The sequence below is a fragment of the Toxotes jaculatrix genome, chromosome 14, assembly GCF_017976425.1.
Source record: "Toxotes jaculatrix isolate fToxJac2 chromosome 14, fToxJac2.pri, whole genome shotgun sequence".
Lineage (NCBI taxonomy): Eukaryota > Metazoa > Chordata > Actinopteri > Toxotidae > Toxotes > Toxotes jaculatrix.
The window spans coordinates 24,641,040-24,662,969 of NC_054407.1; the positions used below are offsets into that span (position 1 = coordinate 24,641,040).

The window sequence follows — 21,930 nt, forward strand, 5'->3', positions numbered from 1 at the left end:
AGGACCTGACCTTTAATGTTAGAGACACAAGACGACCACAACTACACAAAGGTACAAAGCAACTACAACACCACAGCAGTCATTAATAATAATAACAATAATAATAATAATAATAATAATAATAATAATGTCGAATAAACCAGGTTAGCTGGTTTCTTAAACGTATTTTTTGCAGGTTTTCCTGTCTGATAGTAAGCGGAGGTGAAGTGGACACAGAAGTGTGAGGACTTTGGTCTTTTCTGGGCTTTCGGACGTTTTCCATCCTTTTTCGAAGCGGAGCGATTAATCGACAGTGACGGTGAGTATTGGCTGTAGATGTAAATGCAGATCAGATGTGAGGTCACTTTGGATTTAAACATCTCAATTTTAAAACCGAGCTCCGGTTTTTGGGAGCCTGGATGTTTTCGGGTTTTCATACCTGGAATATTTTTGAGAACTTTGCACATGCGCATCTTGGACCGTGTCTGGTCGTTTTTGCCTCGCGCATCACTTCCTGGTTTGTGTCTGGACTGTTTACGCCAGGTGGGAACCTGCATTCAGATACGCGCAGCGGGCGCGTGCGGTTCCGTCGTTGGTACCTGCCACGATCCCGTGATTTGGATTCTGTTCAAACAAAGACGCACGCGGTGGATTGAAACATGTCCCCAGCCGCTGCCTTCCACGCGCAGCTGGCCTCCATCATGGAGGTGCTGGCCAACACGGCGGTGGCGGAGATCTGTGAGCTCGTGGACAGCGGATACTCGGTGCTGCAGCTGGAGATCTCGCGGAGCCGCAAAGAGAACGAGGTGCTGCGGAGGAAACTGCGGCTCATGGAGCTCCGCGCCGCCCGCGCGACCGCCCTGAGAGCCGCGGCCACCGCCAGCGGCACCGCGCTGCTGCACGCGAGCGGCCGGGCTCGAGCTCAGCTGTCCGCTCATCAGTCGGGCAACGACCCGCGGAGGAACCGGACACCAGGAGGTAACCGTTAACACGGGAGAGGGGAAAGCACGCGACAGATAGAACCGCATTCCTGAACGTGCGTTGTGTTTACGTGCTCTCTGTAAAAATGCGCACCTCGTGTTCTGAGCAGCGCAAGAATAGACCAAAAGAGAAAGAGAGAGAGAGAGAGAGAGAGAGAGAGAGAGAGAGAGAGAGCGGTAGCGTCGAGCTCGTTCTCCCGGTCTCCCCCGGTAACGAGTCACCAAACTTCAGCTGAGGTCTAAAGTCGCCTGAGATCGTAGCATGGCGGCAAAAAGTAGGACAATAATCCGCCAAGTGTAAAACCAAACGGACTAAATGGTTCCTACGGTCCTGACTGTGGAAGTTCGGTCTCACGTTAAAGTGACATTTCAGCTCAAGGTCCACTTACTTGCTTTTCTCCGAGCTGTCACTCTTAGGTTTGCGCTCAGTTCGTTGACTTGACACGGAGACTGGTCTCGGTCTTCCTCAGCACTCCTCTCCTGAGGAAGACCGTTAGATGCAGTTGAAAGCTCAAGAAAAAAAAGCCACTGATAAAGATTGAGGTTCATTTAAATCTTTTTTACACACTTATCTTTGTCCCGTTTCCACACCATATAACAAGTGTACTTGTATTATCCGCACAGCTCCTCACAGTTAGTAAAATAGTTTAGATGAATTTATTAGCATCTACCTGCTACCTTACTGTACATGATCCCAAAACTTTAAATGACACCCTGAACATGTCTTGTAGGTGAGGTGGTGCTGTCCAGAGTGTCCCCCCAGGACCTGCCACCGTGTGGAGACCCCAAGCCGCCCTCTGACTCTGGACAGGACACCACACAGGTAACGGTGTGTGGGAGAGTGAGTGCTCCTTCTTTACCTCCGCTGGCTCTGATGTGGTCCCTCACTTCCCGCCATGCTCTGATTACAGCCGGCGGCAGGTGAGTCGGCCAACCTGACGACCGCCGTGATCAAAGTGGAGGACGACGATGAGTCCTGGTCCCAGTCTGAGCAGGACAGTAAGTACAGTGTTAGTACATAAACATGTGGGACACACACTGACCGACCTCAGCGGGTTTACTCAACACTCCACACTCACACTGATCGCTTTAGTTTCACTGAACCTGTGATAGATCCCACTAACATTTATATTTAACCTGTACGTACGTCCACAGAGACAGAAGCTCCGCCCCCACTGGCCAAACAGGAAACGGCCGACGAAGGTGGCGACTCATCCCGGCCCTGGACGAGCGGGGAAGTCAGTTCCACCTCCGCGTCCTTCCAGAAAACCCTGAACGCCAGTCAGCGGGCAGAAACCAGCAGCTATGAATGTCTGGTGTATGAGACGCAGCTCCAGCACGGTTCCCACGGTACCCAGAATCCTCTGAGTGAGGATCCCGGCTGCTCGTATGTGCTGAGCGTCTCAGCTGATTCAGGCAGCAGCAGCAGCAGCAGCTTCCCCTTCAGCGTCGGTGAGGTGAGTCTGTCTGCAGCAGAGCACCAGCAGCCCGCAGTGTTCACGGACAACCAGCAGAGGGCGCCGTTACCCACAGACGAGCCTCAGCTTCCTGTGAGGAAAGAGGGGACGGAGAGACAAAACGCCTTCATCAGGAGGGACGGGTGGAGACATCAGGATGGAGTCAACAGAGCCGCCAGCCACAGCAGAGAGGACGGCGGGGGGAAGGCGTTTGTCTGTAACTGCTGCGGGAAAACCCTGGCCTGCCTGAAGAACCTGAAGACCCACATGAGGGTCCACACAGGTGAGAAGCCGTTTGTCTGCGCGCTCTGCGGCAAACGCTTCTCCGACTCCAGCAACCTGAAGCGCCACCAGAGCGTGCACACCGGAGAGAAGCGCTACGGCTGCGTCCACTGCGGGAAACGCTTCGCCCAGTCCGGGTCCCTGAAGGTCCACATGACCGTCCACACAGACTGCAAACAGTTCAGGTGTTCGTACTGCGGCAAGACGTTTATCTCAGGCAGCCACCTGCGGCGACACGTCACTGTCCACGGGGGAGAGAAACGATTCACGCCCACAGTACAGTGACAGAGGTCAGGGGTCAGAATGGACTTCCGACCCAGCAGCCCAGCAGAGTCCAGCTGCTGACCGTCCAGCTGCATCAGAGTGATTCAGTGTTTCCCCGGGACAGTGAAGAGGTCGCCTCAGGTTTAACAGGTGGACAAACCTGCTGAGGACTCAACACAGCAAAGACACGAAGGTGAAGAATGGTTCCAGCTTCTGAACTCTGACTTTTTGCAGGTTTTACTCTGAAAATCTTTGTTTGTTTTTTAACTGTTAGAGCAAAATATCTGAAGACATCACTTTGGACTTCAGGAAACAGGGACAGAAATTTTCAGTTGTTTGAACAACAGAAAAAAAAACAAGAAATATTGAGTTTTCGATGATGTAAGATAAGGAAAAGCAGAATCTCCTCACATCTGAAAACCAGGAACCAACAAATGTCATTTTTCTTGAAGAAACAATTTACATGATTAATTGATTAATTGATCACTATCTGAAACGACAGGATGTGATTTATCAATGGTTTGCAGATATAAACCAATCCAACATGGTCCTGAGATGTTTAACAACATAAAACTGAACAATAAAATCCTGAAGACCACGAATCAGAAAAGAAAAACACTTAAGTCCAACAGTTTGATGGCTGAAGTAAAATCCTAAACCTCCCTCCCTCCCTGAAACCCTCCCTCCCTCTCTGCCTCCCTCCCTCCCTCCCTGCCTCCTTCTCTTGTGCTGCTTTTTCCCCTAAATCTGTTTTAGAGAAAACAAACAGACACAAACCAACAGTGTTTAGTTGTTGTTTTGTTGAGCAAACATTTCTGAGGTTGTTGTTATTTTGAGTAAATGTCCTGTAAAGTGTGTTTAGGTCACATCCTCTTGCTAACGCAGCTTTTCATTCGTTGTCGTGTTTTTTCCGGATTTTGTTCTGTAAACTTTATTGTTCTGGGATTACATTATCGTCACTGCCTGGTGAAAGAAAGTGTGTCTGATTTGAAATTTAAAGTGTTTTTTAAAGTTTTGTCTGAAACCTAAAAATATTCAGTTACCATCGTCTGCAGCAAAGAAATGCATCAGCTCTCTAACCCTCACACTGCGTCAGTGTGGATGAAGATAAATCTGCATGTTAGTCTGACTGTTTACTGTTCTTATGAGTCTGAGTTTTACTGTGGGCTGAATAAACAGCACAACTTTCATGTTTACATTTTGTGATACTGTTTTTTGTGATCATGTCTTTTTGTAATAAAACAGCTGCTGTCTTCTGATGGTGTCTGAGTCTCAGGATCAGTAGTTTTTTTTTTAAACAGAATAAATCAAATACGTTTTGGTTCAGGTGTAAAATCAGGATTTTGAAAATGCCAAAAGTAAAAAGCTGTGGAGCACAGACGGTTTGAAGCCCAGAGATTTGGAGTTTAAAGCGACGGGAACAGGTTTCATTCTGGACTGTGAATAGTTTCTACAGCACAATAAAAATATTCTTTCTTCTTGGTTTATTTACCTTTTAATTTGTTGTCACTTCCTTCGGCTGAAGCAGCAGCAGAGTCTGTTCCTGGGCTTCAGGCTCATCTTCGATCAGCTGCACCTGAAAACTGATTTTCATTCGATCTGGAGACAAAAACGTCAGAGTGAAACAAACCAACAGAAACAGGCAGGTTACAGCCGAATACAGCGTTTGTCTGTTTTACAGGGTTTAATGGACGAGAAACTAAACACCTTCACTCTGACAGTCTGACAAATTACTGCGAAAATTAAATCTTAAACTGCAGCAACATCAAAAGGCTGACGAGGGAAACTACCCACCATTACACATCATTTCCCATCATTCCTCTTCATGACTCAATTTCACATTAAAATCTAGTTTGTGTCTCGTATAAGGTTTAATTTTACAGTTTTCAGAGCAGACTTTTCTACCATGAGTACAAGAGAAGAAAAAATCAACAGTTAGAATAAGTACGTCACAAACAGAGTGTCACAGTTCCACCTCTGGAAACAAGTGCGGTCAGTGAAAATAAAAAAAAAACCTATGTACAGCATCATTAACACCATGTACAGTAGCTGCTTCACACAGAACCAGAGCAGATCTGAAGGTTTGATTCATCCCAGAAAATCTATATTCACTTCAGAACAAATTCAATATTTTACAACAACTCAAAAAACAGAAAACTGACCAAACTGGATCCACATTTAACTTTGATCATTTAAAGCTGCATTCACTGATGTTTGGCCACAGTGGGGCAGCAGAGGGAGCTAAACGCGGCTAAAAGGCTTGATGGAGCTGATTCTCAGTGGGTTCAAAACGTGCTCAGTAATTCGATCCATCATTAATATAAAAATATTTGTAAGTGCAGCTTTAAATGCAAAGTAATACAAAGTCATGCAGAGCAGTATTAAAACACGAGTACAGATCTTTGCTCATTGATGAAGCATTGGTGACGTAACGTTTCCTGAATCGTCAGATTTCAACACGTTTGGCACTTTGAGTGAAGAAAAACACGTCAGACGATTCAGAAACTCAGAGTTACACAGAAAGTTTTAAAGGCCTGATCACACCAGCTTTTAATCTGCCGACAGGAACAGGAAGTCAGCGGGATTCTCATACAACGATTATCAAAACTGAACATGAAGTAAACATCCGACTCCTCTGCTCCTCTGGTCAAACTTACACAGAAACACATGGAAATTCCACACAGGAACAGCTGATTCGTGCCGTCGCTACAAACAAGGCACAGCTCATCTCCTCCTTTTACACGTTTGCTAAAAGTCTTGGCGAAGTTTGAGGCCCAAACATGATTGAAGTTCAAAAACTTTATAAAGTTAAAACCTTATAAAGTTGGTAGTACAGTACTTTCTTTGCATTTGTCCCTGCTTCCTGTATCACTTCTATTCCTGGTGAAAACATCATGAATGATCCTGGATCAGTCAAGTGAAGATATTTATTTATTTATTTCCTGAAGTTATTGCTCTGTCAGAAATCCCTGTCTCAAAATACGAAGTGTGAAAAAAGTATTAACCTTCACACACAAGCAGACCCGACTGATACAGGAGTTAGAAATGATGGCGTTTGTTTTCCTGCCGGTGAAGTCAGCCGGGTGGAGTTTGTCCCACAGAAAACAGGACCAGGCGCACGTGTAGCGCCGGCGAGGTCCTCATAAAACCGTCCCCGTGTGCCTGTCTGGGTTTTTGGCAGAGCTGAGTTCTCCGCTTCTCAGACAAGAACCACGGCGGCACAGTCTGGGCTTTCACTTCACAAACAAACTACAAACTACAACAACACAAACTCCCAGAGAGCACTGCTGTTAGAATCATCTGCTCAGAGAGCTTCAGATTCTTTACAGAGGATAAATCCACAGAAACTACTGAGCATCTGGTGTCTACATGTCCCGTCAGTATGTAGACAGGACAGAGTTACAGGTCTGTTTTCTGACAGTGTCCACAGGACTTAAAGAAACCGGTCTTACGTCACAGAAAATGACTGTGTGTGTAAATCTACTGTATTTTCACACAGTCACTCCACCCGTCTGCCACAGCCCGCAGGTTAAATCAAATGCCAGCAGTCGGTCTGTTCAGTGTTCCAGCAGCATTGTTCGGTTTTAATGCAACACGTCGCTGTGTTGTTCCGTTCCTGCTCGTAAGGCACTTAACATCTGAAGAGTTTCAGTCATCGAACCCAAACTCTACAACATCAGTGAGGTTTATTCCACCACACTGTGAAAGCTGCAGCAGGGAACAGGACTGCTGGGAGTCTGACATCCTTCCTTCCTCAGGTGAGGTTTTCTCATGTGCTTTCTGAAATTATTCATTTATAACAGTGAAACTGAAAACTCAGACTTTCAGGCTAAAATCTGAGCTGGTGCAGATTTAACGCAGCAGCACACACGTGATTTTTCCACGCGTGTTGTGTCGCGTGTCTTTTTTTCACTGTGTCATTTTGGAATAAAACTCTTCACTCAGTTTCCTCAGGAAAGAAATGGCACTTAGCTCCTGCAGTTACAAATTCCAGGTAGATCGACCAGAACTTCAGGTGTTTGGTGCATTTGGTTTTCCAGCTCTTATTTTAAAGTGGAGTGAGGCTTCACAGCAACGCTCACTGCTTGAGTTTGTTTTTTTTTTTCCTGCTGGACCTGAATTTGTTGTCAGACACCGAGCGTCTGAGGTTTGGTCACTTTGGACAGCCCAAAAAAGCCAAGTTCAGCTACTTACAACAGGAGATATATTTACAGTCCTTTAAAAATACATCAGGTACATTTTGTATTTCATACTAATGTTATTTATCTTTCATGGAGGCTAAACTACAGTAACGTGTGTCACCGTGTTAAAGAGTTCCTTCAGCATTTTACCAGAAACAAACTGTCTGATTCAGGTTTTTCTGAACATGATGGTTCCAGCGTTTCACACAGGAAACATGTGTTTCAGACATCATGTGACATCACGCTGATCCTCCCAGCGCTCTTCTTTAGATTTAAAGGTAAAATATAAAAAAACGTTTTGTTTAATTTCATTTCAATCAGAATAAGATCTGCAGCCCTTCTGTTCGACGCATCTCAGTGCACAACATAAAGATTTACATTCAAAGCAGATGAAATCAGGTTTCACAGTCAGACAGATGCTGCTGTAAAATGTTTTCCGGAGCTCAGTATAACTTGGTCCTTTAAGTGCAACTTACATGCAAACAGTTAGTGAAATGTAAAATCTTTCTGCTGATGTTCCATCAGACCTTTTCTTCCTTCTCTCTTCCAGTTTGATGTCGCTCACGTCTGAAAACACCTTCGGCTTTTCACTCGTTTCCTGACGTGATATCCTGAAAAACAGAACCATCAAAGCCAGTTAATGTTATTTCTCTGCTGGCTGTTGACGGATTTCAGTGAAATTGTTTTTCGTTTTCGACTCACCTCCGTCTTCGCCCTCCGCCACTCGCCCATCGGCCCCGACTTCGTCAGGACTGAAAGACACAAACCCGCTCGACTCTTAATTCTCCACCTTTGCTTTCAAACATTTGTGTGTCAAGTCACAACTAATATTTTATCACGGCCTTCATCACAGCAGCCTCCATCACTCCAGAGAATATTTCATCAACAAAACGTTTGACACTTACACATAAATGCTGTGACGGTGATGAACACAGAGGACGTCACGGCCGTGCTCCACCACAGACACCTGCAGGGACGAAAAGGTGAGAAAACATTTAAAAAGCCTCAGGATTCTAATTATTAATAATAATAACTTTCATTTCATTCAAATGTTCTCACAAAGAGAAGGAGAGGCGTTGAGAGGCAATGAGCTTTGATCAGCCTCGACCTCAGTTATAACCTCTGTTAAACATTCTGTTCCCCACAGTGTCAGAAGTTTGTTCATTAAAAAAAGTTTGTTGGGACACATGAGCAGTTTAAACCCATGGAGCAGCTGCTCTGACGTCAGAGAAACGCTGAGTGTTACCCGGAGCACAGAGCCGTGAGGATGAAGACGGTGAAGATGAGGAGGAGGAAGGCCTTCACTGTTAACCCTGAAACAACAATACAAAGAAAACATGTCAGAGCAGAAGAGAACTAACACAATACGTACGAAATAAACATCTGTCACTGATGTGAGCGAGCTAACATCTCCCATCTCATTTCATTACATCCTGTTCTGTCTGTAAACAGGAAGTAACAACACAAACAGTAATGATGATGATGATGATGATGCTGACCCGTGTGCTCAGGTGAGACCTGACAGCAGCAGGTACCGGCGTAGAAAGGAGAGGGAGGCGGGACCTCTGAGAGTCCACCCAGTGACTGGGTAAACTGCTCCTTTGATTGACAGATCTCAGAGCAGATCTCCTCCTGGATGAGCATCTTTGTGGGTGGAGACTCTTTGTCAGGAGGGGGCGGGATCTCCGTTGGGTCTGAAAGAGAAAAAAAGATAAAAATATTAAATATTAAAATTGTTTTTTAAAATGTAATTATTCATATGAAGCTGTGTGTTTTTTACATTCGTCTTTTTGATGGTCAGCTCCTGGACAGTCACCCACCGTATGTAAAGCTGCAGCTGTCACTCAGCTCCGTGCTGCGGAGTCCAGACCAGGACTCGTCCAAAGGAGTCAGAGCGTCCTGGCTGCTCCTGGCCCAGTCGTGATCTGGCTCGTATTCTCTGTCCTTGTCCTGGTCTTGGTCCCAGATCTGGTTTTGCCCTGTCCTGAACACGCCTCTGAAGACTTTCTCGTCCAGCCACGACTGGCAGCTCTCTGTAACGTCGCTGAGGAGGCGAGCCAGAGAGCTGCGAGGCCTCCGCCTGCGCCGGAAAACCCTGAGAAGACAAACGATCCTGCTCATCTCACGTTTCTGACGCCTTTTCACTGATGTTTGTGATTTTCTGCTTCTTCTTCTGCTTCCTGCTGAACGTCTGCTGCTCTCTGAAAAACCTGCCTCTGTATTTTTCTTTTTTAATTTACTACATCATGTCATGTTATCATCTGCCGCTTATCTGGGTCCAATGCACCGAGGTCCTGTGGCACCTCCCATGGGTGGAGGGCCCATGGGAGGTGGTGCTCTACGGATATACCACTATAACAGAACAAAGAAACTCTTCTCATGTTGACGATGAAGGTTTCAATAACACGCCAGTCTCCTAGCAACCATGAGAGATGACATCATGCTCTGGCTCCTGATGGAAGCAGATGTCAGACGTGAAGAATTTACAGCTTCTAAACCTGCTCGACATGAGCTGAACGGCTCGCTCTGATTGGCTGCAGAGAATGACCTCAGTGCTATAAAAAGAGTGTGTGTGTGTGTGTGTGTGTGTGTGTGTGTGTGTGTGTGTGTGTGTGTGAAACTTTCAGCACTGCTCTGAACCAACCGTCATGACAACGTGTCGGTTTGTTGCTGCTGCTCAGAGGTTTCATGATCCGGTATTTCACCGTCACACAGTCAGAGGACGGAAATCAGAACGTGCTGAGAGAAAGAGACTGATCACCGGACTGAAACCAGCTTCACCCAGTTCAGTAAGAGTCTGAACTGTGAGCCGGTCATTCTGTGCTCAGTGTGCTCAGTGTTCTCAGTGTTCTCAGTGTTCTCAGTGTTCTCAGTGTTCTCAGTGTGCTCAGTGTTCTCAGTGTGCTCAGTGTGCTCAGTGTTCTCAGTGTGCTCAGTGTTCTCAGTGTTCTCAGTGTTCTCAGTGTTCTCAGTGTTCTCAGTGTTCTCAGTGTGCTCAGTGTTCTCAGTGTGCTCAGTGTGCTCAGTGTGCTCAGTGTGCTCAGTGTGCTCAGTGTTCTCAGTGTTCTCAGTGTTCTCAGTGTTCTCAGTGTTCTCAGTGTTCTCAGTGTTCTCAGTGTGCTCAGTGTGCTCAGTGTGCTCAGTGTTCTCAGTGTTCTCAGTGTTCTCAGTGTTTGAGAGCAGCGTTTTCCACATAAACATGGTTTATATGTTTGGTTAAGGAGGACAGAGGACCAGTTGTAACAACAGACAGACACTGTCACAGTCCGTGTCTCTCTGTTCATACAGTTTGATTTTAATATTTAAGCTTCCATCAGGAAAAATATCTTTAGCAAAACATGATGTTTTTACTGTAAAAACATTTGTATAAGCTTTAATGTTTTGAACGGCTCTCCCTGCTGAACTGTTCCAGTGGATGTTAAAGAATATGTGACACTGTGGTATTATATAAATAAAGTTTATTGTGACTGTTGTATTGTAAATGAATTTCTCTCCTGCCGTGCGGCTCTCACCTGACCAGGTTCTCCTTGTAGGACACGTTGGTCTTGCAGGGCGTCAGCGACACGTTTCCGTCCTCATCCCAGGAGAAGCTGTCCTCGGTGACGGAGTAGTATCCGTTGGTGAGGAGGCGCGGCGAGCGGCGGCAGCAGCAGGGGTCGCCGCCGTCTGCCGAGGAGTAACAGACGTACGAGGAGTCAGGAGAGAGGAGAGACAGGTCGAGGCTGAGGGAGGCACAGACAGGAGGAGGTTAGCATGTGAGTGGCATACCAGTTTATAACCAGTATATAACCAGTATATAACCAGTAAGACCAGTATGATAAAACAGGTCAGTGTCTCTGCAGCAGCAGAAAATACATTTATTCTTGAAAAGGCGAAGGAAGCAGAAGTAGTTACCTCTGACAGGAGTGATTCGCCCGCAACCTTCGTTTTATCGGTGAACCTGAACGACAGACCGTAGAAAACATTACATGAGTGCGAGTTCATGCACCGACAACCAGGCAGAGGATTTCAAACACACGCTGCTGAGACAGCAGTGATGGTGATAAACACTGTGACAGACGTGGAGCTCATGCTCGTGTTGTTTTCATGAATGAAGGAGAGCGGCTTCGTGATCGAGCTGCTCCCGGTGGTGCAGGCGTGTTGTGTGTATGAGACGTCGATGTGTGTATGCAGACGTACTTGTAACAGCTCCGGAGAAGAACAGGGCCATGTTTGTCTGCAGCTCAGTCTCTTCTGTCGACCTGTCAGAGACATGAGGAACCGGGGTCCCACAGGTGAGGACAGCAGAACAGCTCACACACTTCAGGCTCACAGCAAACACTTCTTCATCACAGACACTGGAGCTAAAGCCCTAAAACTATCATGGCTGAAAAATGGTCAATTTACAAAGGAGAGTCTGCACAAAGCTGTGGACTTCAGACTTACAGTGATGATATTTTTCTTATTGTCAACTAATCCCCAACCCTCCTGTGTCTGTGGCTCTGTGTCCAAACCCCACTGGTTCCTACTGAGGACGTAAATCTTTCAGAACACAAAGCAGAGACAGTGGTGCTGTTTTTTTTAAAGGCACAAAACTAAAACATTTTTCCAGAGACTCTGGCTCTTTAGGAATCTGCCGTCCCTCCTGATCTGCTCTCCACTAACTTCTTAAAGCTCAGTCAGTTCAGTTAATCCCTGCAGAGCTGATCAGAGGAGTTCTCCTGTCCCGTCTGAGGGATTATGTGAATTAACATTCGACAGGCTAATATAAATCTAATCCACACTGATCAGACTACAAAGTAAGGACAGGTTATTTATACAGACACACACACACACACTGCAGTTTTTTGAATCCTTACCTTTAAACTTGCTGCTGCTCAGATCTGGCTGTGGCCTGGAGTTTTCAGCAGAGTGTTTTCTGCTGTGGTTCTCTCACATCCTGCAGGGACGAAGCAGGACCCTGGGAAAAAATGCAGAAGACAGAAAAACAGAGGGGCTGTGACTCTGAGCTCATGTTTCCTGTTAACTCTGTGTCTGCTGGAGGAACTTCAACACCAACTTTTCTCCACAGTCACACGTGTCGTTTCACGTGAAGACTGTGAGATGTGAGGCTGAAGCAAGAAATCTGAACATGTTTACATTCTCTACAGTCCGATGTGTAAAACATCAGCTTATCACACAGACCGTCCCTTCATTCTGCAACACAGCAGGACACATTCATACCTGAGCCTAAAAGTCTGAGCTAAAATCTAAATTTACAAACTTAAATGAAGAGTTTGACTTGATGTTTGAATTGTAACACATCCACTGCATTTAGACTGGTCCCTACACTCCAATGTAATGAGAGTCCAATCACCATAAAACCCCAAATGTACAGATGATACCCTGAAGAAAGCCGACTGATCCAGAACGACTGGTTTAAACAGATCATTCTTCATGTTTCCACCACGGAAAGACTTTGACTTCAAGATGAATAAATCTTTTCTTTTCTTTGTCATTATAAAATCATTATAAAAACTCTGTTATCTGCAGCCTTACTGAGCACGCTCACCAAACGCAGCTCTATCAAAGATGTTCTAACAAGAAGAGTCACCACTCTCTCCACTATTGTTCTGTCTGCTGAGTAAAAGCCGAACAACAAAGGGAAACAACGAACTGGATCAGCGACAGTTGGTGGGCAACAAACAAGAGACTCTCTGTGTTACACTGAATGCTGTGTGTGTGTGTGTGTGTGTGTGTGTGTGTGTGTGTATATGTGTGTGTGTGTCTGTTCCAACTGTAAGACCTCTAGGACCAAGACATAAATGGAAGTGTTGAACAGATCTAACAACATTTAGCTGCCAGTGAGTTTGAGGGGGTTTGAAATCTAATCTAAAGGGTTCATCCTCTGGGAAGCAGGAACTCCTGAGTTAAATGTTGGGTTTGTCTGATGTGAGTGTCACCACAGTCATTAGGATTCCTCCTCTGAAGCACAGACACTAATAAAACAACCGGCCGTGGTTTTAATACACATGAACCTGCTGTGATCCACTTCCCAGCAGACACCTCACATATCTGATGAGACTGAAACCGTCCAGACCTGATTTAGATGAGCAAAGGGTGGAGGGTCAGCGTGAACAAAATGTTAAAAACATGATTATAAAGAGTTAAAGCCCATTAAAATGCTCTGTTCTCTCTTCTATTTGCATAAAAATCATGGTTTTCATATACGGAGGCCACTTTCTACAGTGGCAGCTTTCTTAGTGCAGAGCTGTCTGAACGTCTGTGAGTGTGTGGAGGATAAAAACAAACGTTTCCTCATTAAAAGCCTGTAAATAGAAGTTCCTCTTCACTGCTCAGGACAGAGCCAAAAGAACCAAAACTACATTCTGTAAGACAAAGAAACCAGAGCTTTGCCCTCACAGAGAAAACAATAATATAAGCTCTCTAATCTAATTTGTGAGATAAACATAACAGTCTTTTTTTATTCTAAGATTTTATTATCCCTAAAACATTTCTTTTAAATGTCTTAAATCCAAAATGTGACTCTTACTGTGTTTCATGGAATTTTCTGGGTATTTCTGTGATAACAGAACAGACCAATGTCACTGACACTCAGCATCTTCAATTATTTATTACAGGACCTTTATTTATTTATTTATTTAGTTAGGTTTCCCCCCATATGTATCATGTTGGACTCTTCCCATCTACCCAGCATGCCTTGCAGCAGCAGCAGTCTGTTCTCTGTTGGAGCTGCTGATGTTGGAGGAAAATGCGTAGCAGGAAACACAAAGATGGAGCAAACCATTTGAGGAACAGCAGCTCCAGCCACACAGCACCGACTCTGCCTGGACATGTCTGTTACATGTCTGTTACATGTCTGTGACATGTGTGTGACATTCATACACACGTTTTCAGCAGATTTAAGTTGCACAGGTTCTTGTAATTTGAGGCCTGTCTTTTGTTATTCTCCCTTTTTAGGTTCATTTTACTTTAGTGCCTCTTATTACAGGTGTGATGCCCTGTGTTGACTTTACAGTAATCTTATTGTTATACTAATATTATTATTGCCCTGTATTTTTAAATAAATAATATGTTCTAGCTCTAACGGAACTGAAGTATTTCCATGTAATATTCTTGTGTTGTTCTAACTTACAGTGATGAAGCTGCTTTTTTTTCCTCGTATTTTCAGGAATCTCTTGAGCTTGATTTTGCTCTTGTGTTTCATATTCTGTCTAATCTCTTTAATGTTCTCGTAAAAACGGTTATCAACATGTCTGTAATACTTCCATAATGTCTTATAATGACAATGTAAAGGCTTCACGCTATTTTTGGCTGCGACATTCCTTTAATATTTCCACGATAACTCGGAGTATGTGTGGTATTTCTGTTGGTATCGCTTTAATGTGATAAATAAAAACTATAACTAAAATACGTGAGGAGGAAAATTCAGCTTGAATTTAACAAAACGCAGTTTGGACGTAACTTATTACAATTTATAACCAAATAACTGAAAAAAATGTTTCTCTGCATAAAATAAAACTGGAACTAAAATGACTGCAGCTGCTTAAACACGTTACTCGTTCTGTACTTTCTATCTTTGAACAGATCTCAGCAGGATTTACTGCACAAACCCAGACAAAGGAAAAATAACGGGACTGAACTGAACTCACCGGCTCTTTTTCTTTTGGTTTCGGTTCCGGAAGTTTAAAAAAAAAGTCTTCTTCCGACTGAGAGATTAAACTTTTGGACTCTGCTTCTTCTTTTCTTGGCTTTAGATGTAAATTCTTGGTTTTTCCTCCGTGTTGAATAAAAACAAACAGACCAGAGAAGCTCGGAGCTCCGCCGCTGTCACCGAGCCTCGCCCACACACAGGAAACACCAGCGCCTGTCAAATTAAAACACAGACAATACAGGTTCCGCCCAGGGTTTTCAAAGTAAATGCACGACGTCCAAGCTGCGTATTAAGTACAAATCTAATATACTTCATAATATTTTACATTATCTCAACTCACCTTGTCTCCTGTCTCCAACGTTTATTTTGAAGGGTAAGTACCACGACTTCCGGCGTAAGCTTGATTTACTTGACAATGTGTAAACGAAAACAGGACTTTCCCTAAAACCTCCACAGAAAAATGAAACCATCTCTGTGGTGGTTGATTTTTCTTCTGTCTGCTCTGCAGCATCGGGTGGCCTTTACTTTGATCAAATGATTCAAAATTATTATTAAGTTTTTCTTCAAAGGTTTCAAAGTTATTTGTTAATTAGAATAAAAAATATTTATTTTATGTTCATAAAGACAAAAAATTTACAATTTTTTTTTCCATAAAAAACTAAAGCTACAAAATAAATAAGTGTTGAACAAGATAAAGACCAAAATCAATCCACTGTTCAGCCTGAAATGTTGATGGTTATTATTATTGTTACTGCTGGACCGAAGCCGTGCACATACAGAGAGAATGTCTTTGAAATAAAAAGAAAGCTTATTTTCTAAGAAAGTACTTTAAAGTTTGAACGGTCGAGCATCATGAGACTCGAGAAGTTCAAAACACCGGAGTCGAGTTTTTGTTGTGGCTCAGGTGCCTGGTGGGTGCTGAGGCTAAGTGAAGGGCCCAGTGGCGGGCTCTGGGATGTTGGTGGCGTGCATGTCACGCGTCATGTTGGACTTCTCTTTGAGTTTGGCCTGCAGCAGTGTGTGCTCGACGACACCGAGCCTCACGTCCATCTGAACGATTTCCTGCTTCAGCTTCGTCAAACTCTGCTTGATCTTCACCACCGGAGCTGAGGGACGGACAGAGACAGGAGGTCAGCGTGTTGGGGAACGTGAGATCTGAATAATAATGTGAGGGGACAACCCGGGTTCAATGAGAGTTCCAGAGACTCACCTCCATCAGACATGCTGCTGCCTTTCTCCTCCATCTCCTGCTTCACCTTCTCCAGCTCCTCGCTGATCTGAAGCACAGAAACACAGATCAGGTCACAAACACTGAAGAAAAGGATGAAATCCAGCGAACTGTCACAATAACCTGATCAGGAATCAACAGAAACTGACGTCATTCCTTCATCTTCCATAAGAAGCGTGGTGAAACATCTAAAGGCCAAAGTAAAAGACTTTACTATTCATGTAAAGTCACACAGTCTGAAACCATGAGGATGTTTCTACTGATGGGAGATCTTTGTTCACATGGTCATGACTCCTGGGTGGTTAAACTGCTGCGCGATGCGTTCACTGACCTCAGCCAGGACTCTGGTCCTTTCGGTGACTCCTCCACTGGCCTGGTGGTATCGCTCCTTGGCCTGGTGGAGAAAAGATGGTGCTTCAAACTCTTTTCCAAAAACAGATTTCAGTTTTCTTTTATGTTACATGAGTTGTATTCACCACATGTGAAACAGCTGCAATATGAAATCTAAATGTAAATGTATTTCAGGACAGACCAACATTTTGTACACGAGCTGGAAGCTGAAATGTTTTATTCGACGTACGCGTGTGAGACGTGCTGGGATCAAACAACGCAGCGTTTATGACGTTTGAAATTGTCTCTAACCACACACACGTATTACCATTATAATAAAAATCTCTATTTTTATGGCGCTTTTAAAACTCAAGTTACAAATGGCTTCTCACAGGGCAGCAAATTAAAAACTAGACCAGGATACAACAGGGCAGCGACATGAAACCAGAACCATAAGATAAAAGATGAAACCAATTCCAGTGAAGGACGACAAAGGAAATTAACAAGGGATTAAAAACAAATAAAAATCCAATAACATAAAGTAAACACTCAAATAAAATTAGGATAGGCTGACTGTAAACCCTCTGTCCCCTTCAGTTTTCAGTTGGGTAACAGATAAACAACCTCTGCCTGACAATCTAACACTACATACTGGCTCCTATGGCACTAAAAGGTCATAAACATAAACAACATAAACAGGAAGAAAGGCCCTGAACAGATCTATGGATTCTAAAACATACTGGGAGCCACTGTAGAGGCTAAAACAGGAGAGGCGTGGTCACACCTCTTGGCTCTGGCTAAAGCCTGGCAGCTGATTCTGTCTCAGGTCGATCAATAAATGTTTGGCTAAGACAAGTAAAGACGCTTTTGCAATAATCAAGGCATGAAGAAATAAAAGCATGAAAAATGGTCTCTGTCTCTTTAAGAGTAAAGAAAGATCATATTTTTGAAATATTTCTAAAACGATAAAAACAGGATTGGACCAACTTCAAGCTGTGCTGCTTAAAACTTTACTATCAAATTATTACTATCAAATAAAACACTGAGGTGTTTCACAACCTGCGTGTCTTAACTGACACAGTGAAGGCAAAATATTTTTAACACGCTAGTCTTTCTGATGCGTTACATCCTGCCACCTGACATCCTGCCACCTGACATCCTGTCACCTGACATCCTGTCACCTGACATCCTGTTGTCTGGTTACAGGTGCGAGCTGCAGTTCGTAGCTGCAGGTGAGTGCTTGGCGTTTACCTCGCTGAGTTTGGCCTGAGCGGTGCGGTACTCCTGGATCAGATGTTCAAGCTGGTTGTTGATGTATTTCTCTCTGCTGCTCACCTTCTCCAGAGTCTTACCGACGTCCTCCTGCAGTTTGTCCAGGTGGCTCTGCAGAGACATTCATTCATCCAGTCAGTCAAAAGAATGCAGTAACATGTTCCTCACTGGACAAAAGCAAAAATGGTAACAGACAGATCACTTAGAGCATCTGTACGATGAGAGCACTGATACTTTGTGCAGGGAACTGATGGTGCTCGTACTGTAGTATTCTGACATATGGATTCTGGACGCTGTGATGAAGGCACCACACAGCTGAAGATCCTTAAACATGTAAGTGTGCAGAGGTTATTCAGGGTGGACTGTCCCCAGTAAGTGAAAGAAGAAACAGAGCGGAAAATATTGTTACAGCCCAGCAGGTGGCGCTAAAGACAGAAAGACAGACACTGCAGTTACACAGTCATCACTGCTGCTATGGATCGAGGTCTTTGAACACACCTTGGCCTCTTTGAGCGAAGACTTGATTCCATCTCTGTGCTGATGCATCTGGTCCACGTGGATCCTCCAGTCCTGCAGACAGCACACAGACCACAGATCAGTCAGAGTCACTTAAAACAAGCACAACAACAAACACACACACACACACATCAGCACATCACACCTTTTGTCACTGACGCTGGGCGCCATCTTTATTTTAAAAGGAAAATATCACAACAGTTTGACTCGTGTGACGTAGCCGTAGATGATGAGACGTCCCCACAATGTGTGTATGATGTGTCCATAAATGTGTCATGTGTCAAATGTGTCAACATTTTACAAATAGAAGAACCAGCTGAAGCTGATCCAGGATCAGAGAGCCAGTATCACCTATAACCTCCTGAAAACAGGTGGTGTTCACCTGAGCCTGTACCTTGTTGTCTGTCCTGATAGTGACTTTGAGCTGAGGCAGGACTCGCTCCACCTCCAGGTTCCACTCTGCTGCATCAACCGTCGACTCCAGAATCTCGTCTGGTTTGGAGGAAGGTTCTGCTTCCTGTTAGAGAACAAACAGCAGGGTAAGTGAGGAACTGGAACCGGAATCATTCAGTAATTTGAGGGAATTTAAACCGTGATATTTCCAGGTGAACTCACAGTGTGAGTCGTCCGTAACTTCAGAGCCTCCAGATCCATCACGTTCTCCTCCTCATCATCAGGCTCCTCCTGAGTTTACACAAACACTCAGCAGTTACCAAAACAGAGCTACAACAGGTTCTAATAACAATCCTACAAAGTTTACACCGCACTGACCTTTTGTCAAGAAACGTGAAGAAAAATATCTATCTATCTATCTATCTATCTATCTATCTATCTATCATAGACACATCATTTCTGAATGACATCATACTTCACATTCTGCTCAATTTAAACTGTATTCAAAGAAAAGTCCTTTCAGTTTTAGGTGTAACAGCAGTTACCAAAAAAAACTAACAACAACAAATAAACCAACACCCAACTCTGATCATAATATTAAAAACAGATGATAAAACACACAAATCCAGCTGGAACTGAAAAGGTAAAAAGCATGAGAGCTTAAACACTTAGACTGAGGAGTACTGACAAAAAACGGGAAAGAAGTTCAGTAAAGTTAGGACACCTACAAACATCTCCTCCTCGACTTTGCTGAGTGTGAGCTCTGCATCATCCTCTATCACGGACTCTTCTTCTGTGGTTTCTGTCGGGTAGTTTGGTCTGAAAGAAAGAAAACAGTAACAGTAACATCCTGCCAGGTGGACACAGAGATCTGTTCACGTCCTGTTCAGAGCTAAAGCTAAATTCACTGTGTGACCTGTGGATTCAGACTCAGCCTTACAGTTAAATATCAGAATCTGACCTGAAAATATCCAAATCTAAACTTTCCAGACCTGGAAAGGAACCCAACAGATTAACGAGTAAGAGCTAACCAGCAGCAGGACAAAGGGAGGTTAAAGGTCAAAGTGCTGGTGCACAGGCTGACTCTAAAATGATGCTCTGACTCTAAAATCGAGATGCATGAGCAAGTATAAAAACACAGAAACAGAATCAGAGCTGAGGAACCAGACAGGAACAGTTTGAGTTGAGAGGTGATAAGAGGAGAAATGTCTGAGTACCTTCTGAAGGAGAACCCCCTCCTCCTCAGAGCCTCCTCAGCCAGTCTGTCCAGCACCAAGCAGACGTACTCGCCTGAACCCGATTTAAGTTTGGAGGGCGGGAAGTCCACCTTAACACCCTGTCAGACACATGGACAGGTCAGGAAAGTCTGCTATACTCTCAAGTTCTTATGGTTTAACAGCAGCAATAAGGACTCTGAGCCGACAGTTTAAGGTCAGGATCAGAAGCAAACCGTTATATTTTATTCATTGTTAAATATTTCATTCATCTGTTTCATTCACTATTCATCTGTCAAGTTACAGAGCGTCTACAAGTTTCACCAAACTTTTTAAGACCTTTATATTCTGAGTTCCATGAAGCAGAGAGAAGTGAAAACCAACTGTAAAGGACTGTGGCACTAAGGCCGGGCAGTGAACATCAGACCCACGTGTCAAAGTATAGAAAACTGTCAAGTACTGAAGCTGGTTATCAAATGATCACTCAGTAGACTAAGTATTATTTATTTCATACCAGTGCTGATATGATACTTGAGTCTCAATACAGGAACCAAAACAGCTTTTTTCCCTTGATACCTCAGATTTGAATTAGAAAAATGTTTTTCTGCCCAAATTTCTAAATATCTAATCTAATAAACCAACAAGATTATAAATCTCACCAGGCATAACAACCCAGTAACGACAGGACTGAGGGGATGTCTCATCGCTGAGAATCACTTACGAAAGCCCGGAGCTCGGCCAGGATGTTGGACACGGTGGCGTTGGGTTCGTCGTGCTCCTGAGGTTCGGTGAACGGCCTCCCTGCGGCGTTGATGAGCCACGCTGCGATGATGGTGAACATGTAGAACTGTTCACCCGGGTTGGAAGCCAGATATGGACTGGAGACAAAATAATGTCTAAGGAGGGAAAACAGAGGAGAGATGATTAGAAGGCGAATCGCTGCAGTAAAGCAAAACCAAACAGTAACTGGTTTAGGAACATTTGAAGGCCTTTGGAGCCCAGTTAACTAATTTATCAGTTAGACACCAGTGGGATTCAAAAGCTTTACCTACTTATCTAACCATATGATACCGTGAAGGGATTTCTCACCTGGACAGGTTCCTCATGTTGTGTTTGGCCAGAACTTCCACCTCATAATTCATCACCTTCAGCTTTTCCACTAAACTCTCCATTACTACAAACACCTGGTGAGCTGCTCCGGGACCGCGGTCATCCTCATCTCCCCGTCTACCGTCATCCGCCATGTTTGCACTTTACCAGCAGATGGTCAGACAACTAAATCTCAAAATAAAAACACGAAACCAAATCAGTTCTTGGACACTCTCAGCCAGCTAGCATGTGCTAGCTTGATTTGTTTGGTTTCCTCTCTCCGTTGTCAGGCAACCGACAGCTAACGCTAGCTAGCTAAGTAGCTAACGTTAGCCGCTAAGAAAATCATGTTTGGAACGTTGATTCACACTCGTAACTCAACTGTATTTATCAATCTGCAGGACGTCCTCACGTCGAGAAGTCAGAAAGAACATTAAAGTACGAAAATCCTCCAAAGTTACTGGATACCACCGTTAGCTAAACTATCAACAACGACGCCAAGTCTTACTGTTGGGGCCTCCAAAATAAAAGTCTTCCTGTTCAATCGTCGATGCTTTCCGGTTTAAAGTTTTCAGATTAAAAGCTCAACATAATGCATATTTCCTGAGAACAACTATTGCTCCGCTTTCAATACATTCATTCCTCTTATACTTTAACCCAATTTAAGATTCATCCTTAATAAACAATTGTAAATGAATACATTTAGAGATCTAGTATCTTTAACACAAAACAAAATGAAGCACAAAGAACAAATGAGAGGTGACTACACACAGACGCGTTTCTCTTTTTAATGCTGGTTATGATAAATGCTCATACATCTTTGTCACTGTCTCATCTCTTCCATACACTGAATATATTCAACCTCAACACAACCTCATTGAGTGAAGCATGATACACACAGTTTGTACACACACACTGTGTGTATGTGGGTGTGTGTATTTGTATGTGAGTTAGTGAATAATTCATATCTCCACCCTCCCCTGTGGTGAAGCAGGCAGAGTTGGTAGAGAGGGGTGTGTTTGTTTCATCTGCATGCTGCTCCCTGCCTGTCTGTGAGCACACAGGTGGAGCTCCCTGGCGACTGCGTTTGATTGACAGGCCTGCTGACTGCC

At 44.1% G+C, this 21,930-nt stretch overlaps 3 protein-coding genes across 7 annotated transcripts; 1 reads left to right on the plus strand and 2 right to left on the minus strand.

The window, feature by feature from the left end:
* Nucleotides 1–497: 497 nt before the first annotated feature.
* On the plus strand, nucleotides 498–13,843 carry LOC121193439 (zinc finger protein 12-like). 2 transcript variants are annotated; one of them, XR_005895292.1, is made up of 5 exons: nucleotides 498–957; nucleotides 1,691–1,782; nucleotides 1,871–1,958; nucleotides 2,115–3,069; nucleotides 13,832–13,843. XR_005895292.1 is itself a non-coding variant. In XM_041055793.1 (4 exons), the coding sequence occupies exons 1-4, from the start codon at nucleotides 639–641 to the stop codon at nucleotides 2,981–2,983; spliced, it is 1,368 nt and encodes a 455-aa protein (XP_040911727.1). In that variant the 5' UTR covers nucleotides 498–638; the 3' UTR covers nucleotides 2,984–4,230. The 2 variants fall into 2 exon arrangements, 1 of the variants encoding a protein (XP_040911727.1); XM_041055793.1 differs by lacking the exon at nucleotides 13,832–13,843 and having other exon boundaries at nucleotides 2,115–4,230.
* tmem71 (transmembrane protein 71) lies at nucleotides 7,731–11,353 on the minus strand. Its single transcript, XM_041056251.1, has 9 exons — nucleotides 11,323–11,353; nucleotides 11,038–11,083; nucleotides 10,656–10,865; nucleotides 8,964–9,238; nucleotides 8,643–8,837; nucleotides 8,390–8,456; nucleotides 8,049–8,110; nucleotides 7,846–7,895; nucleotides 7,731–7,754 (listed from the first exon to the last, which is right to left on the minus strand). Exons 1-9 carry the CDS (start codon nucleotides 11,351–11,353, stop codon nucleotides 7,731–7,733), a joined length of 960 nt encoding a protein of 319 aa, XP_040912185.1.
* On the minus strand, nucleotides 11,349–21,341 carry ift57 (intraflagellar transport 57 homolog (Chlamydomonas)). Of its 4 annotated transcripts, none has more exons than XM_041055803.1 (14): nucleotides 21,201–21,341; nucleotides 20,819–21,004; nucleotides 20,451–20,625; nucleotides 19,733–19,851; nucleotides 19,244–19,334; nucleotides 18,738–18,806; nucleotides 18,517–18,639; nucleotides 18,105–18,176; nucleotides 17,586–17,717; nucleotides 16,336–16,398; nucleotides 15,987–16,053; nucleotides 14,775–15,882; nucleotides 11,982–12,082; nucleotides 11,349–11,384 (listed from the first exon to the last, which is right to left on the minus strand). In XM_041055803.1, exons 2-12 carry the CDS (start codon nucleotides 20,971–20,973, stop codon nucleotides 15,701–15,703), a joined length of 1,248 nt encoding a protein of 415 aa, XP_040911737.1. In that variant the 5' UTR covers nucleotides 20,974–21,004; nucleotides 21,201–21,341; the 3' UTR covers nucleotides 11,349–11,384; nucleotides 11,982–12,082; nucleotides 14,775–15,700. The 4 variants fall into 4 exon arrangements, with proteins under 4 accessions (XP_040911737.1, XP_040911738.1, XP_040911736.1 ...); XM_041055804.1 differs by having other exon boundaries at nucleotides 20,819–21,010; nucleotides 21,201–21,327; XM_041055802.1 differs by having other exon boundaries at nucleotides 14,775–14,989; nucleotides 15,117–15,882; nucleotides 20,819–21,327.
* Nucleotides 21,342–21,930: the final 589 nt, after the last annotated feature.

Excerpts from the sequence above, each read along its gene's own strand:
- LOC121193439 (XM_041055793.1), top strand. The coding sequence starts at position 639 with ATGTCCCCAGCCGCTGCCTTCCACGCGCAGCTGGCCTCCATCATGGAG. Across the intron at positions 958-1,690 it reads GAGGAACCGGACACCAGGAG|GTGAGGTGGTGCTGTCCAGA; the intron begins GTAACCGTTAAC and ends CATGTCTTGTAG. Across the intron at positions 1,959-2,114 it reads GTCCCAGTCTGAGCAGGACA|AGACAGAAGCTCCGCCCCCA; the intron begins GTAAGTACAGTG and ends GTACGTCCACAG.
- tmem71 (XM_041056251.1), bottom strand. The coding sequence starts at position 11,353 with ATGGCCCTGTTCTTCTCCGGAGCTGTTACAA. Across the intron at positions 11,084-11,322 it reads CTTCTCCGGAGCTGTTACAA|GTTCACCGATAAAACGAAGG; the intron begins GTACGTCTGCAT and ends TCTGTCGTTCAG. Across the intron at positions 8,111-8,389 it reads CTCACGGCTCTGTGCTCCGG|GTGTCTGTGGTGGAGCACGG; the intron begins GTAACACTCAGC and ends TCGTCCCTGCAG.
- ift57 (XM_041055803.1), bottom strand. The coding sequence starts at position 20,973 with ATGGCGGATGACGGTAGACGGGGAGATGAGGATGACCGCGGTCCCGGA. Across the intron at positions 20,626-20,818 it reads AACATGAGGAACCTGTCCAG|ACATTATTTTGTCTCCAGTC; the intron begins GTGAGAAATCCC and ends TTCCCTCCTTAG. Across the intron at positions 19,335-19,732 it reads AGGGGGTTCTCCTTCAGAAG|ACCAAACTACCCGACAGAAA; the intron begins GTACTCAGACAT and ends TCTTTCTTTCAG.